This window comes from Haliotis rubra, unplaced genomic scaffold (assembly GCF_003918875.1).
Source record: "Haliotis rubra isolate DU_JTF1 unplaced genomic scaffold, ASM391887v1 Scf1668, whole genome shotgun sequence".
Lineage (NCBI taxonomy): Eukaryota > Metazoa > Mollusca > Gastropoda > Lepetellida > Haliotidae > Haliotis > Haliotis rubra.
In genome coordinates this window covers 41,717-57,550 of record NW_025765634.1, presented here as the reverse complement: position 1 = coordinate 57,550, position 15,834 = coordinate 41,717, and the positions used below count along the sequence as shown (strand labels likewise).

The 15,834-nt window shown below is 37.9% G+C and overlaps 1 protein-coding gene across 1 annotated transcript; it reads right to left on the bottom strand.

Moving 5' to 3' along the window:
- Positions 1 to 1,012: 1,012 nt before the first annotated feature.
- Positions 1,013 to 11,339, bottom strand: LOC124272133. Its single transcript, XM_046707282.1, has 3 exons — positions 11,257 to 11,339; positions 7,944 to 8,062; positions 1,013 to 2,020 (listed from the first exon to the last, which is right to left on the bottom strand). Exons 2-3 carry the CDS (start codon positions 7,960 to 7,962, stop codon positions 1,269 to 1,271), a joined length of 771 nt encoding a protein of 256 aa, XP_046563238.1. The 5' UTR covers positions 7,963 to 8,062; positions 11,257 to 11,339; the 3' UTR covers positions 1,013 to 1,268.
- Between the last annotated feature and the right edge of the window lie 4,495 nt (positions 11,340 to 15,834).

Below are 15,834 nucleotides of genomic sequence, written 5' to 3'. Positions count from 1 at the left end.
GATGACATGTGTCAACCAAGTCAGCTAGCCTGACCACCCGATCCCGTTAGTCGCCTCTTACGACAAGCATAGTCGCCTTTTATGGCAAGCACATGGGTTGCTGAAGACCTATTCTACCCCGGCATCTTCACGGGAAAGTACAAGTAAGAAAGCATGAAGAATAAAACAACTTGTAAACTAGGTACAACATGCTGTCTGTAAAAAGACAGTAAACAAAGGCACTCACGTTGGCAGTGTATTGCATACGTCACAACTGCACCAACAAGATAGTAGAACCCACACCCTCCGAGTCGGGTACCTAATCGCCAGCACACAAAGTCATCCTCCTAACCCGCTCAAGTCACCCTGGCTGAGCGGGTTAGGTAGATGACTTTGTGTCCTGGCGATTAGGTGCCTGACTCGGATGGGGTGGGCTCCAATCCAGGATTGGGCTCAAATGCAAAAAGTACTAAAATTTCACTAATAAAGTGTACTGACAACTAAAAAAAGCACAAATGAACATAAACAGATGTATAAAAGCAAGTAAATGTTCTACACTTGTTCAACTATAAATATGAAAGTGTATATATAAAATAACTTCTAAAACTACGTACAACATGATGCCAGTACAGGGCTCGATTTAGTGCTTTGCTACTTGCACCGTTGCAACCTAACATTACAAAGTGCAACCTAGTTATTAGTATAACTTGCACCAGGCGCAAGTCATTTTTTGAGTGTATGAACTTCTGAATAAAACATCTAAATAATTCAATAGCATATTTCTTATATTACATATTGCAATAAAAACATGCCAACTGGAATTTGACTAGTGCAACTAGCTTCTTATCTTAGGTTGCACCTGGTGCAAGTAGGTTAAAATCTCTTAAATAGAGCCCTGCAGTAAAAATAACATGACTAGGCAGTAAACACTATCCCATACTATCACATATCCTCATATACACCTACTTGCACTTAACTGTTACATCTCCCACCCTGTAATTTTATGCCCTTTACCACACTAACTTACATATTCCACCCATACACATCATACCTCATACATCCATTACACCCTCATTTTTCACTCACCTATAAACCTAATACAATACAACTTACACCATATTAACTTATTCCTTCCATGTATAGATACTATGCAGTGGTACCCTAGACACCCAGTACTAACGCTAAGCCTTACCTGCTAAGTTATGACATACCCCCTAACAGTACACAAATAAACAACCACCCTCTGGAATCTTCACGAATACAACAAATTGCTGAGGCAAATAGTTTGTTCACGGAGTGGTTGGCTTAGACATGACGTGGAACAATTTGTAGAAGGAGTCAATTTTGTAACCAACCGAAGACTTCCAGTCTTCGGTGTCTGTCCACTGGTTGGCTTTCAGTCCTTCCACCCATACGGTTTTCTTCAAAGTGGCCGACTTACTGAAATTATGGTTCCTGCACATTTTCTTTATGAAGTGTTCAGCAGCCTTGTGTGTTGACCAATCGATGCGCGCCTTTCTAAGCGCCAACTTCTTCTTTCTGGCACCAGTACGATATTCATTGTCTTTGGAAGGTTCTTTATGCACCTCAGCCTCTGTCACTATTTGTTCAATGTCCTCGGCTTTTGCAACGACATCCACCTGTGAACATGAGGGCACAGGTTCCTCGGCTTCTTTAGAAATATCATCAGCTGTTTCATGCTTGGGTGTGAAGGTCATCACCCCCTTGCTGATGATTGTTGACACTGCTTGTGGGAGATTGCTCTCCCAACTATCAACTTTCTCCATAACTTTCTTGCTGTACTCTGTTTCATGTTCTGAGAGCATGTCTTTTACTTCCTCTCTGAGAGTTTGCATATGCGCTTCAATTGTCTCTTGTATGTAGACCTTTTCTGTAGTTTCATGCCGTTCAACTGTCTTTTCAAGTTTATCCCTGAGCTCTTTGGCCTCTGACCGGAGCTGTTCTACCATGTCCTTTGCCTCTTCACTAGTGAAGGCGTTGTCATATAGGTAATCAATCTTCTCTTCTAAGGAATCCATGTCTGAAAAGTACAATTTAAAATACTAATGAACTGATACAGTTGTGAGTTTATTAGTGCTACGCTGTAAGGACTAGTGCTATGAGTAAGCTATACCCCTGTCATTTCATCCTGAACCTAGCATTATAACCATCCTACAACTAATATCAAGCAGATAAAACTGCTGAGGTAATACACACCTCACACCTTTCTCAAAGTGTTTAGATAGCAGAACATGTATCTTCAGTGAGTGAGTGAGTTTTACGCCACACTCAGCAATATTCCAGCTATATGGCAGCGGTCTGTAAATAATCGAGTCTGGACCAGACAATCCAGTGACAAACAGCATGAGTTTCGATCTGTGCAATTGGGTACCTATGACATGTGTCAACCAAGTCATCGAGACTGTCCACCCGATCCCCATAGTCGCCTCTTAATATAAGCATAGTCGCCTTTTATAGCAAGCATTGGTTGCTGAAGGCTTTTTCTACCCGGCACCTTCACGGGTCACATGCATCTTCAGAAATAAATGTACCTGTTAAGCGGGATGCATGGTTGTGTGGCATGGACATACTTGGTATGTCCGAGTGTTATGATTGGTTTGTGCCAGTTAGTTTGTAAGTATTATAACCAGGATAGGATATTTAGAGTTGAAAACATTATATACATTTTATATATATTTAAGGAAAATTAGAAGTCAAGTTAAGAAGGGTGAATGTACTGGGAAAGTGTATTGACCAAGCTAACCGAACTGTTATTGATTCACTTTTCTTGGGGGAATAACAATTTCTCTGAATTGACATCAATGAGGGTGAAAGGTTTAAACTGGTGTTTCTACACAATTGGGTGGATGGACATTTGGGATACAGATGGTCAGTTTGGTCAGTTTGTCAATAAAGGGGCATGCATAGTATCTGAAATCATTTCATTAAGTATCTTCTGGCACCTACCAGTCTGAAATATTAGTTAGATATGTCATGGTTTGGTTGATGTATGGCTTAAGGATAAGTAGCAATGTCATTTTATCAATGGAAGAATTTGATGGTACCAAATAAAGTCTCCGAAAGGCACTAATGAAAGTAACTAATTATTAAGATTGTATACAAGTCATTTTTGTATGAGGTAGTACATCATTTCTGGGGGTGGAGAGGAGCTTAAAATTGTCAAAGAAGGCTTTTCACACATTTCGAGGGGAAGAGAAGATACTCTGGGCCCACCATTGACTTGAGAGGTTCTCTCTGTATATTGAGGAAATGGCTCAGATGAAATTGTAACTTTAGGAGTTGTGCAAGAAACCAACAAGTTCTTCCAGAAAGTTTGTGAAATAATGGTGTGTGTAATTCAGGAGAATTAGGTAGTTTCTGAGTACCTTTGTGAAGAATTCATTCCAAAATAAATGGACCTGAACACCATACTGGACTTATCTTTGACTATCGATCTTAGCTACATCATCCCCGGAACCAGAGTGGCAAGACAAATTGCCTAGGGAGAAGGGTATAACACCCTGACACCCTCAGGTAACAGTATTGTAAATACTCCTTAATTCTCTATCTCTAATATATAGCTTTGTTTCAACTCACTACAGTCACTGAAGTTATATAATTAATAATTCATGTATTTTAAGTAACTTTCTTGATTTAAGCTCATATCGGCACTGAAACAGTTCAAATAGTTAATCGCCTAGTTGTAATAATACAATCAAAAGTGTCTACTCAACTGTGACAACACATTACCATCAGTCTGTTCAAACCTGCATGATTTTTCTATGCCTGAACACCTTGCATCCTTACACAACTCACAAACCTTGTGTGACAGACGCACAAACACAAACTAATTCTCATCAGATTAGTAAACTAACTTATCTTAAATAATGTTTATGCATGTCTAATTTAGCAATAAATCAATAAGTAATATTAAAGACATAACATATATCAAATAAAGGTAATTACCGCTGTCAGGGTAGTTAGCGTGTGATGTCATCATCAAGCGGGTACACGCAAAGCTTCTATTTTAATGTGTATCATATATTCTCTCTTAAACATAAATAACATTAAATAACTATAAAGCAAGGGATTGTGAGTATGATTTGTGTATGAATGTTGATTATTTTTATCTCATGTTGCACAAACAATGGCAAAGTATCTCAATGTAAGGTTTTACAGTGTATAAAACATATCTTTCCATGCTTATTGTTATGTCTGCATGGTCACTTTATACTGAATCGGTTTGGTTTTCATCACAATCTTTATTATTTCCAGCACACATTATTCCATCGTCTGCTGTGAAAGCCAGGCATAAACACGGGCAAATGTGCCAAACATACGGTGTGTGATGTCTCGTACAATACCGTTTATATCATGAATATATATCATTCTAACATAAATAATCGTCGTTCCTTGATGTTAACCTCCTGAGGTAAGTCGAGTATGCTGTGCAGCCATTGCCGCCGATATCATTTAAGGTTTTGTTTAAGTCATGTCATGAGTTATCGCCACTGATCTTTGTAAAGTCCAATGCCTCAGCCATTATTCTATTTCTGTAATGCCTTAATGCACAGATAACATTGTCGGCGCTCATGCATTCAAGCTCTGTAGCATTAATAATGAATAATTATAAATAGATGTAAATGTAGGTTCAGGTGTAAACATGCTTAACATTGACCTTATCTTGTTGACACAATTGTTTCAGGGTTTATCGTGTACACTGAAATGTTCAAGCCACTTGTACATAAACTTACAGCCCTGCAATCACTTTGCGTGTTGTCATTGCCACCCTGCTACAGTTGTTTCACGAGTGAACTTTCCCATACGGTGGAAAGGGAATAAACCAGACATAACTGCCCACTATCATATTTTACCTATACCTCTGCTACATGTTCTTGCCATACCTTAAATCTCTTAGGTTACCATTGTTCAGAAACGTATTTCATCCTTGATGACGCCTTCATCGCAAAAGGATAAGCCCTCATTGCTAAAAGTACTACTGCGGGAGAATATATCAGTTTCAAGTGCCAAGGTTAGAGAGAGACCCAATTGTCAGCTTGGCAAAAATGCTGCAGTTGACATGATTTTTCACATTGGATTCAGTGCTTAATGGGTGTTTAGATTGACGATGCATTTTGGGTTTATTACCATTTATCAGTATCTTTGGTTGCACAGTTCACACAACCAGTAATGTTCATTTGATAGAAACTGCCAATGTTTATGAAATTCCATTTCAGGCAGTGTAATATAGGTTATATCAGACACTGGTAGTTGCCAGGAGGGGGTAATACATTTCACTTTGTCACTCCATGAATTGTGTTATGGATGACTTGGTGGTTACATACATGTGATGTACAGAGCAACTCACATTAAACCCATTCATAATGCTGCACAGTCAAATTTGTGTTGTATATAGTTAAGAATTATAAATACAAAGGTACGTAGTTTTGTGAACAAACATGTAAATGTTTGAAGTTGTCGGTTATATTTTGATGAGATACACAATATGATTGAATAAGCTATATGTTACCATTGCAGGGATAGAAATCCTAGTTTTTCTAAGTGTGCCTTAGGGCACCAGTAAATATTTTAGGTGTGCGTTTCAGAAATCAAGTGTGCCCACATGTTTTTAGAAACACAATGACTGTAGCAAGGATGATGATCTTTTGGAATTTATTGTCAGAAAACAACAAATGTAACCAGTTTTCGGTTTTCACTGATATGTCTTCTGCTTAAGATGGCTTTCTTATGTTACATTTGTTCTGCTTTCCCATCACCTTTAATAGCTAGGAATGGTGTGAAAGGTTCACTTTTGTCAATATATGGAACATACACAATTTTCTCTTCACTAACCGAACTATCAGTACTCACAACATTCTCAAGGGAAAAGCAACCATATTTCTTTACATCATCTATCATAATTCCAGTAATTTCCGGGGCGTAAAAGTCAATAAATGTTTTTGCTTGTTTGTCATTTGCAGAAGTGTTTTGTTTGGGAATTAAATGACTACAGGTGTGCTATGTCTCTAAAAAATTAGGCGTGCCATAAGAGCACTAAGAACATTTTTTATCTGTGCCATTTCGATATTTACTGTGCCATAGCACACTAATACATAGGGCATTTCGAACCCTGCATTGTATGAAATATGTTCATAGTCAACACTCAACATTCAACATAAGCCATCTAAACATCCATCTAATCTTAACATTAATCTGTGTCAGTACTACTCATTTACACTACTTGCTTTTATCACTCCCTAAGCATGACCATAAACCTTGGGCTAGTGTGCATATTTGTTTGGTCATCATGCAAGCATATAAGGTATGAAGGTATTTCAAGGTTAATTGCATCTTGTGTCTTGGTTAGTGTCATATGTTCTCAGTGCGCACGATTTGTTTTGCGCAAATTCAAACAGATCTAGGTATATGGGTATCTGCACTGATTTCCATGTATACAAGGTTAGTAATCTCCGGTCATCTGTGTATATTTATTGTGGTTTTATGTGTGCATTTGATAGTTGAAGGTTATATTGGCTATGGTTTAAAGTATGTTCAATGTTGAACTGTCTGTTATGTGTAAACATGGTAACTGACAGCAGTGTAGGAAAAATGTAGAAAATCTAGCCTGTCCACAGGACTGGCTGGTCAAATTTTTCACCAGTCCTGCCAAAATCTAGCCTGTACTCCAAACATAAATAAAAAAACATTTTAACACTTAAAACTGGTTTGTTTTATTTTAAGCTATAATATAATATTCACACACAGAGCTTGGGCTGTTAAATCTCTCCTAGTGGAATCATCTAATTATTCTAGTATCCTTTGGCAGTAAATATTCAAAAAGGTAATAATATAATAATTATTATGTCATTGGTTTGCTAAAACTGACCGACATGAGGACGGACCATATGTTTTTTTAACCTGTCCTCCACAAAATTCACCCGTCTCGGACGTTGGGACGGGCTATCTTTCCTACACTGCTGACAGTATAGTGAGCTATGTTACTGCTATTAGTGTTTAGTATGTAGGTGGTATTACTGAAACAATTATCCTCTTGTAAAGGTCGATATAGGTTTTTATTGACCTGAGAAGAACAATATCCACCTCATTCTGACCCTCTACAAGAGTCTATCATTGTATAATACTAGAACTCGAATGAAAGTGAGTTCTCAAACTGTACTTATTTGAAGGTTAGCTCCCAGTACAGTCAGTTAGGTTGGTGTTAAGGTTAGGTTTTGACATACATAACAGTGAGTTGTTTGAGTGCTACATTATGTCATTCTATACGTCAGAAATACTACACATCAATGTACTTATATGTCATTAAAGTACAATATGAGACAATAACCTTACTTTCCACAATCCTATTATATTACAGCATTCTTGCTGTTAGCATTATTATCCCTACCATACATCAATGTGTGTGTATGTATGTGTGGTTAGATGTGGTTGTATGTAGCTCTTAGCGTAGTTACTGTTTTAATCATGTGTTGCAAATACCAGGTGCATACACATTTCTACATCCTGCACATCACAAAAACACAAGCAGTGTCACCTATGCTTTCAAAGCAGAAGCTCAGGTAATACCAACCTGGTATGTACCCATTTACTTTCAACTATATTTATCATTAAATAATATTTAATACCTTTGATGTGTTTGCTTGCAGTATAGTTATGCCACGTTGCATAGTTATCACATATGCATCAAGAAGTAATGTGTATCACCATGGTATTAAACATTTAAATATCTGTGAAGTTGTTATGTAAAAAGCCACTGTACATGTGTATGACTTTAATGAAGCATTTGGTTCAGTTCATAAACTTATTATGTAGTCATGCTCAGGGAATCTATGGCACGTATTGTGACCTTGTCAAGAAACATCACTGCTACAGCCTTGTCAACATTTCACAGGCTTAACTCCTGATGCTCTATGCAGGCACCATGGCAACAATTCACAGTATCTCACCTTGAGCAGGGTGAGCCATCCCCCTGAGCTACAGCGACAAGAGATGCAGGTGGGGCCAGTACTGATCTGGGAGAGATGGCAGTGTGTCACAGCTGGTGGTGGTGGCGGGTATCACCCGGCTGCAACAACATCACCCATTTCAATTAGCATTAGGAAGTGAGTTAAAAAAATGCACCAGGAAGCTGCCTACCATGAAGTACAGGTACGATTACAGGGAAACATACAGCATAATGTGTGAACATTTGAGTGAGTATAGTTTTACGCCGCACTCAGCAATATTCCAGCTATATGGTGGCGGCCTGTAAATAATCCAGTCTGCACCAGACAGTCCAGTGATAAACAGCACGGACATCAATCTGTGCAATTGGGAACTTATGACATGTGTCAACCAAGTCAGCGAGCCTAACCCCCCTATCCCGTTAGTCGCCTCTTACCACAAGCATAGTCGCCTTCTATGGCAAGCATGGATTGCGGAAGACCTATTGTACCCCGGCATCTTCACTGGTCGTGAAAATTTGAAATGTTAGCACAGAGACAAAGTGTGTACTATTAGATGAAGTGAGTGAGTTATTATTTCACGTCACATCGGCAATATTTCAGCCATATCGTGACGAGAAATGTTTTATATAAATAATAAGTTAAAGTTGCTAAAGAATCAGTCAGCGAAAGACTGTAAAATAACTAGAGTATCACAGATGGAGTCTAAAACTAGCATGAACATGTAAAACTATTTTATTTACGAAGACAATACAATATAAAAACGGGCTATAGATCGCCAGCAACTGAAGGTAGATCACCATACTAGGAACCATGGGCACTTACATTACTTTTGCTACCTGCATGGACCCTAGTTGTATTTACACCATCCCTTCAGCCATTGGCGACAGAAGAGAAATCTAGCCATAAATTAAAAACACACTTATTCTACGATTAAAAAGCAGGTACACTTAGATTGACTAAATGTTTTGGGACTTACGTACCCTCTCAGGAGGACAATAATTTTACAATACCTCAACCCCCTTTGAGGATACAGCCACTAACAATCTCAGTTGCTAATCTAAACTACCAATAATAAAATATATATCTATTTACAAATCACTCAACAAATCTAATTTTTTTAACAATGCAAGAATTAAATGAGAACTGACATTATGAAAAAGATCCTTCAGAGTTTTGGATTTGAAATACATATCCCTTGTGATGGAATATTCAATGCAGTCAAGCAAGACATGCTTGACTGTGATCCTTTCATCACAAGGGATACAAAACGGAGGATCTTCGCCTTTCAATAAATATTCATGAGTATATCTGGTATGGCCAATGCGACATCGTCGCATAACGACCTCTTCAAATCTGAACTGACAACCCAAGTAAGTGTAACCAATGTAGGGTTTTATTCCATGTAATTTATTAATACCTACTTGGGTGTCCCACTTCTTCTGCATCACATCGCGGATGTATGTTCTAATGCTGGCTTTGTAATCAGAGTATGGAATTAGAAGTGGTGTCACAAATTTGTTGAGTGCTGCCTTAGCAGCAAGATCGGCCATTGTATTCCCAGAAATGCCAACGTGGCTGGGTAACCAACAAAAGACAATGTTGCATTGGCCAGTAGCAAGTTCATTGTACAATTCAATAATTTCTAATAAAAGTGAATGTTTGCAAGAGACATTTTTAATAGCCTGAAGACACGAAAGAGAATCTGAAAAGATGATATATTGTTTATATTTACAGTGTTTATTAATATATTTAAGAGCTGTTAAGATGGCGTTTGCTTCTGCTGTGAATATAGAGCTGTTATTTGGTATTCGAGAAGATATTGTTCGGGATCCAATGACAGTGGCACATGCCACTGCGCCACCATCCTTTGACCCATCTGTAAATAAGGATTTATATGTATTATATTTATTTCTTAATTGACTAAATTCTTGTTTATACTGTAATTCATTTGTTTCTGATTTTTAGATGAAAGGTGACGTGAGGTGAGGTGAAATTGGGTTTTACGTCGTGCTTGAGAATATTTCGCTCATATGACGACGTGCATGCGTGTGTATGTGCACGCCTGCTTGAACTAGCCCAGATTTAAGCTGGTTTTATAGTGCTAGCCTATTAGATGAAAGGGTGAATTAGATCCTGTGTGATGTTTCAGCAAAAACATGGACATTGCCATTCACACTACTGTACATGTGCAGTGATATGCTGAACAAGGATATGTCATTGCTAATGGCCAACATTGTGTAACTTTAAGTTGCATTGAATCAAAATTGCTGGAACACTGCGTTGTGAATATGTGTTGTTTGACATACAACTGGCACTGTGGTGAACATAAGGATAGATGAAAAAAGGTTCAGTATATTCTATCGTATAACGTGTTTCAAGTACTTTGCCTTTGTTCTTGTACAAATCGCATTTCAAAAGGCAATATCTGTATGGTACATGGCCTTTACACAAAACCCTGTTAACACAGTCCACTTAGTGTGGTACTGAGAACACAGGTTATTTAGATAGGTGCATTTTCTGATGTGGCATAAATAGCTGATGTTGTGATGATGAATGTGAATTAGGTCGGTGCCGACATGTAGTCGGCCACTGGTTGTCTTTGGGGCAAAAGAATGTTGGTGATGTAGTTATACCCACTATGCAGGCTGGCTCCAGTCAACATATTACATGCCTCGGATCTCACTCAGTATTGAATACTTCAAAAACTTAGCTCTATACCCTTTGGAAATGGCTTGGATATTGTACATTGTTATTGATAATGTTCTTGGGAGGCATGTAGAAGTTGGTATTCAAGTATAATAAAAAATGGGAGTGTCAAGTTCTTCTTTATGGTTTGCACAACGTTTCTTGGGTATTCCTTGTCCCTTCTACATGTGTATCCATCGTCATCCACCTGAGGAAGGGGCAACAGCCCAGAAACGTTGTGTAAACCATAAAAAGAACGTGACAGTATTTTACACCAAAGCGTCTACTCGCTCTACGCATGCGCAGAGTGAGGCCAAAACACATGAAAACAATACATACATACTAACATTTGTATAGCCGATATCCAGCTCAGCACTTAAACAGTTTCAATAATGCCTATGGTCTACATCCACGAAATGAAGAGGCATAAGTAAATACGTTCGAACGGCGTTGTGCAAAAAGGGTTTATATTTTCGTTGAAACGATATCGGAAAGCCCGCGAAATAACCAGCCCTCAATCGTTTACATTACCATTGGACTAGCTCCCCGCCAAACACTGTGACAGCTGCCATGTTCTGATTATCACATGTACACTAAAAACCCATAAAATATCACATAACAACAGTACCTCGTGTGAGATAAATTGCCTCAGAAAATGGGTGAAGCGTCCACTCGTGAAAATACGCGCACCTGTGTGTCCACCATTTGCAATGAGAGGGGAGGTAACTCTTCCCACAATGCAATCGTGATCACTCGCTCCCACGCTCCTACCCACAGTTCAATGCGGCAGGCCTCCCCTCACTGCAAATGGCTGACCAACATGGTTCGTCTCATCACGGGTGAACACTCGGCCCATTTTCTGTGGGATTTTCTCTCCAAAAAGGTATTGTTATTATGTCATATGTTTCCTTTGGCTTTCTTGTCTGGATGCTATTATGTAAGAATGTCTACTGTCACTTTGAATTTATTTATTTCACCTAGTCCTATGGTTTGGTTATGCATTCACGAGGGCTTGGTATTTCACGCACATTACCTATATCGTTTTAACGATTATATAAACCCGTTCAAGCTATAACTGCACACCTGCGTTCAAACGTATTTACTGAATCCTTTTTATTTCCTGGATGTAGGTTATCGGCAGTATTGAAACTCATCAAGTCCAAGTTTTGTGTATTGGCTTCATATGGTTGGTTTCACATTAATTTTAGGCTCGCTGTGCGCATGCGCAGAGCGTGTAAAAATATACACGGGCCAACTTCCGGTTTGGTCGTAAGCTTTACCGATAGCGTAAACGTACTCTAAAGAAAGCAAAAATCCAAACAAATATATGGTTTTGTGTCGAATTTAAGTAATTTCCATTCATTTATGAATGCCTCACACTCGAAATATAAATCGTTATGATTAATATTGACATGTACCCACAAGTTCATAGCTTATTAGAAACATTAACTGAGCTTGGTTTCTAAAAGTCCATGTTCGTAGTCACAGATAAGATGCATATCTGCCTAAATCACGCAAATATTCGTGAAAAGTCAACTCCCATGAAGTTTATTGAGTACAAGTACTCTTGAATTTGTGTACATATTCAGTAAATGTTTTCTTACATGCATACACACACAAATGTGGAGTCTTATCTTGCGCACCAGTGGATAGATCAAATAACTCATTTACACAGACAGGTTCTATTTCAGCACATATGCTTGGCAACTTGCAGTCTTTCTTATCATGTGTCATATTACATATCGAATGTAGGTGTAAATAACAAACACTAACTTTTAAACTTTCATTTATTTTTACAATCAATGAAAAATGGCAAAGTACCCCATTGAGATTTGATTGAGGTGAGTACAATGTGTTTGGTTACTCACCTGTAAATTCCCAATTGAGATGAACACAAGCGAGTGCATATCTCAATCACACATACAATTTCTGTAGCCCTGTATGTTGGTTGCAATTGATTTTCACATGTGGCAATTACTTGTCATAATTTACAAGTGGCAAGTTGGTGTGCAATTGAGATTAGAAAAGCCTACATCAATATTTATCAGAGGGCACTGTAGATAGGAGAGTAATTGTGGTCTGAGGCCTCAGCTAGTGTGAGCTAGTGCAAGTTTTTCAATGGCTGTGTTTCACTTACTCTTGAAAACATTCACTTGTTCTTGTGTACATTGTCTAAATATGTGTAATATCCCAACGCTCCACAGGTATACAGCTACGAATGTGAAGCATTGAGTCCCCCATGAGCTCCATGGCATATGTCATATACTGACTGGAGCAAGCATGTCTGGTGGGTATATACCCATTATACCAGGGTTTTACATAGCTCTTCGAAACTGGGAGTCCTGGGTACTCAGGGCATATTTTTTTGAGAGTCCATTTCCAAAATTGGGGGTCCATCAATTTGCATTAAATCAATGATAATGAATCCTTCCCATTTGATAATGATTATGTTAGGATATGTGTTACTTTCAATGTCATTAGAATAATGATTGTAAATAGAATGTTGATATTTTAATATGGGATATCATTACAAACTCAGAAAGTTCTTTCCCATAAAAAAATTATATTGCGTCTACAAGGACCCCGAGGATTTTAGTTTGGGGGTACTTCACCAAATTTCTGCATCCAATGCGCAGGAATCTTGCGTCCCGTAAAACCCTGTTATACTCTATGGGGGATACAAATACATAACTATCAAATTGGCACAATTATAAATGAAACCCCATAATTTAAACAGTCATTTTTATCTGTAATGAAGTGAAATGCACCTTTTGGACAACAATGCACAATTCTCACATTTCATTATAAGTTATGTCAATGCCGAAATTAAACAATCCCACTTTGCCATTGCTAGAAGTTTCTGAAAATTTACCTTGGTAAATAGGGTCTTACATCTTTATGAGAGCTGCAACGAATACACTTTCAGGCGAATATGATACGTATGATGAATATTAGGTCACGAAAATGAATAATTATTCAAGAATACAATATTGTAGTGAATTGATTGGTGTATAATATGGAACACCCCTGTGGACAGGTTTGATTTGTCACAGCAATGACCACTGATCTCATGACAGTCTAATTAGGTATGTAATAGTTATAGATGACAGTACCATGTGCAGCCTTCACAAACTAACATCACTTTCGCTACTGCCAGGCTAATAAGTAGTCATAACTACAGAATACATATGTAGGCATTGGCACATGTTGTTTTGTAGTGTATATGAATTACAACTAGTGTATGTTTGACTGCATCTGGTAACAAGCAAGGTACAAGTCATTTCACATCACCCATTATATCTCAGCCCATATTTACATGTACATAAGTGTACATAGTACAGTGTATGAAAACGTCTACGGCATGTTTCACTGTTTCTAATCACCTGCAAGGCATAAATTATATTTAGCATTCAAGTGTATTCTTTAAAGTTTACAATCAAATATTGAGCTACAAATCTTAGCATAGCGTGTGCACAGCTGACCCAACTGTAAGAAAATTGAACACATGGTGTTGTTTGTAAAGGCAAGAAATTTGCTTGATTGAAAGTAACTTAATATTTCTTGCTGGATGCTTTTAAAATTAGGTTGTCTCCCTGAAACCATATACTGAAACCATTTTCGATTGATGCTTCCATTACATCCATTAGCCATCAAATTAATGTTTCCCCATTCCTTCTGTTGGAAGTCTTTATCCAATATTTCTTCCCATTTTCATTGGTCATTTGTTTTATTATAACAAAATGCACATAGTGTTTTGTATACGGTAGAATAGGGTGGGCAAGTATGTCTCCACCTGATATGATATTTCTCTTTTGTACATATCCAATGATTGCGCTTTTAAAGAACCAATAAACTTTGTTTTTTGTTACTCTTTTAACTATTACATATGAAAGATTTGTGGTTAGTCTTATGCGGAACACCAAATTTATTCTTAAAAAACTTGTGGTTAATTAATACCGATCGATTAAAAGTGGCCCAAAAGTCGCCTGCTTCACTCTCGCCCGCCAACGAAACCACACACAGGTTCCGTAACTGTCGCCAGAGCACTGCAGTGACGTCATATGAGGAACGATTTTCAGTTAGTTGTATAGAAAGTGTGTAGCACGCTCATCATTTTGATGATTTCGACATCAACGATGACATGCTGAATCGTTGCTATGTCGTCAATTGCTCTAGGGGTCGGGCGATGGTGTCCCGATGCACAGATTTCCACAGGACCCGCGCAGTTAGTGCTAAATAGGTTATGTTTGTGAGTCACGAAGCGGCGTTGTGGAAGCCTGAAGCGATATCTTACTTGTGTTCAGATCGCTTCACAGAAGTTAAAGAATCTAAACTACTTACTAGTTGTAGTAAAATATGTATATGATTGATGACCATAAAGATTTTCCATGACACAACTTGTAACAGAGCGATTTCTTCCTCTGAAGTCAGGTTGTGGTCGAGTAACAATAATATTGTAAGTAGTATTATATTGACACCCACCTGCTGCTGCCAGGAAATTCTTATGTTATTAAGCTATGTCATGCAAAATCCTATTGGCCATCAATAAAATACATATTTTACTACAAGTAGAAAGTAGTTTTTATTTTTGTAACTTCGGTAAAACCCACGCATAAATACCATTTATCCTCACACTGGCGGATGTTCCCGACAGGGCGGGGCGCCGCAATTTTTTAAAATAAAAAAAACTGTTATAATTAATGAGATTATAGTTAGTTTTCATCAAGCTAGAAAATCAAAACTAATTTCTACTCGTAGTTAAATATGTATTGGAATCATAACCAAACAGAGTTTGCATGACACAACTTATAACATAACCATTTCTTCCATGGAAGCGAGGTGGGGGGCGAAGTCACAATACTGCACGATATATTTCTTGCTACATTCCCATGGTTAATGTCCACTCACCAGTATGTAGATACTAGTCAATGTAATAGCCTTTATATTTGGTCTTATAATCCTAATTAGTTTATTATCATATTTGTATGCATTTTGAAACTAAATAAAAAGCAGACGATCTGCTGATACTTATAGTGAATTTATAACAGAACTGTAATATCTAGACATTTTATAGTTTGCCAATGTGAATCATAATTCGCACACACAGCCTAGTGCATGTTGTCTGTCTCATTACACTTCACGGCGAAACAATGATTATGTTGAATGCTACGACAAATGAATAAAAACAAAATGCAAATATTAAAAT